The sequence below is a fragment of the Clupea harengus genome, chromosome 21, assembly GCF_900700415.2.
Source record: "Clupea harengus chromosome 21, Ch_v2.0.2, whole genome shotgun sequence".
Lineage (NCBI taxonomy): Eukaryota > Metazoa > Chordata > Actinopteri > Clupeiformes > Clupeidae > Clupea > Clupea harengus.
The window spans coordinates 22302389-22304888 of record NC_045172.1 but is presented as its reverse complement, the minus strand read 5'-3'; the positions used below and the strand labels follow the sequence as shown (position 1 = coordinate 22304888).

Genomic DNA, 2500 nt, shown 5'->3' with positions numbered 1-2500 from the left:
CACCTCGTCCGCCCCCCCGAGCGCTTCGCCTCCTTGACACAAAGGATGGAGAGGCGGTCGGTCGGTCGGCCCGCTTGGATGTGTCATCCGTGTGATTCATCCACTATGCCACTAGAAGAGAGAGCTCCTGAGCCCCAGCGCGGCTGAATGAGGCCGAGGCCGAGGCCGGGCATGTATGGCGCTCCAGTCATGTGTGGCCATACTGTGTACACAGAGGCACCCAGGGAAACAGGCCTCTACGCACGCTAGGCTGCTATATATAGAATGCTTATGGGGCGCGTTGGAGGTTAACAGGGACGTATGTCAATGATACACACAGGGCAGCTAGCGCTTGGGTACTTATGGGAGACACACACACACACACACACACACACACACACAACACACACACACACACACACACACACACACACACACACACACACACACACACACACACACACACACACACACACACACACACACACACACACACACCCACACACGCACACACACACACACACACATCCTCAGTGGAAACAATTTCTTCAGCCGATCCTCAGTCTTATATCTTATATTTATTGGTTTTACAGATAGAACATTTAAAGGTTCTCCTATGATCTACATTCAAGGGAACACTTTTGAACTGTTCGACGTGAGGTGCTTGGAGAAGATTTGAATGGAGGTGATACCAGCTCTTTTGAGTGGAAAACGTCATAGTGTGTGTTTTTGAATGCTTGTAAGCATGTGTGTGTATATAACTGTGTTTTATTGTAACCGTAGCCCTGCTCCACTAAATGTGTGTGAATCTTTTGTAATTCCTCCTCACTGCCACAGCCCACCCTGACACACAAAAACTCGAAAGCTTTTATTTTGACCTTGAAAATAAGTCAAACAATAAGAAATCCCAACATTTTGAAGTGAGATTATCGGCCTCACTCGTGCTTGTACGTGTTTACACCCATACTCACCAGTGAATGTCAGTTAATAATGCATTAACCTTCACAGACACATATTACGTGATGTCAAAACAATGTCAACAATGTCAAAGCAATGCCTTCTCCAGACATCTGTGGCAGCCCTTAGCTATCCTCAGAGCTTCTCTGTTGCGGTCCCCCAAACACCCGCTGATGTGCACGAACACACATGCAATCAGATGCACAAGCTACAACATATAGATCCATTACTATTCTTTGACTACGTCTAGCTCTCTCTCTCTCTCTCTGTCTCTCTCTCTCTCTCTATCTCTCACACACACACACACACACACACACACACACACACACACACACACACACACACACACTGGAGCTCCAGTGCAGTGAGTATGCCGTTCACATGACCCCTGCATTTCACGAATGGCTGGGCAGGGGCTCCCACTTACTGCATTCCAGAGAGAGCTCAGAGAGGGAGGGGGGGGGGGGGAGAGAGAGAGAGAGAGAGGGGGGGGAGCGAGAGAGAGAGGGGGAGGGGAAAGGAGAGAGGGGGGAGAGCGGGGAAGAGATAGAGAGAAAGAGAGAAGGAGAGAGAGAGAAAGAGGGGGATAGAGGGGGAGGAGGAAAAGAGAGAGAGAGAAGGAGAGAGAGAGAAAGAGGGGGAGCGAGAGAGAGAGAGGGCGGGAGAGGGGGGAAGAGGTAGAGAGAAGAGAGAGGGGGAAAAAGGAAGAATGAGAGAGAGAAAGAGGGGGAGCGAGAGAGGGGGTAGGGGAAGAAAGAGAGAGAAGAGGAGAGGAGAGAGAAGAAGAGAGAGAGAGAGTGAGAAAGAACGAATAGGACAGGGTAGGAGACACTTCTCCCTTTCCCCTTCTGATGTACCTTGTGTATAGATATATGTATTGTTTATATAATCACTTATTACGTATATACCCAACCCAAATGCTTTGGCAATACTGTAGAACGTTATGGTCATGCCAATAAAGCTTCTTTTGAATTTGAATTTGAATTGAGAGACAGAGAGAAAGCGAAAGCAAGAGAGAAAGAGAGAGAGAGAGAGAGAGAGAGAGAGAGAGAGAGAAAGAGGAAGCGAGAGAGAGGAAGGGGACCATGAGGGGTCTTTTTGGGTGGGGCATTTGATGCCCAAAAATTAGACTGAGCCACAGAAAAATGCAGACTGTCCACCTGAGTTTAGGATGGAAAGGCCCATGATGACAGGCAGACGCAGACGCAGACGCAGACGCAGACGCAGACGCAGACGCATGTTTAGAGAAAGAGCAGCCAACAGCATGCCATGGAGGCTGTTACGTAAGCACCACTCTGCTAAAGGCACGGCCAGCCCAGCTGCCTGATCCTTGGATGCAAGCACACATTCCCATGAAGTCACTCAGATGTAGGATAACTGGAAACATATCAGCCATTAGGAGGAAGACGAGAGAACCAGAGAGAGAGAGAGAGGAGGGGGGGGGGGACAGAGAGAGAGAGAGGAGGGGGGGGGTACAGAGAGGGGTCTTCCACAGTTAGTGCATGGTGTTTAGTTAGTGTAGTGTATTGTGTCATTTACTGTGTGTATGTACTTGCATGCTTTT

At 49.1% G+C, this 2500-nt stretch overlaps 1 protein-coding gene across 1 annotated transcript in view; it reads right to left on the bottom strand.

Moving 5' to 3' along the window:
* Window positions 1-2175, bottom strand: part of ahr1b (aryl hydrocarbon receptor 1b) — a 54251-nt gene extending 52076 nt beyond the window's left edge. Inside the window, exon 1 of the mRNA XM_042702860.1 lies at window positions 2097-2175. Coding sequence (XP_042558794.1) covers window positions 2097-2175 — 79 coding nt within the window. The remainder of the gene's footprint in view (window positions 1-2096) is intronic.
* Window positions 2176-2500: the final 325 nt, after the last annotated feature.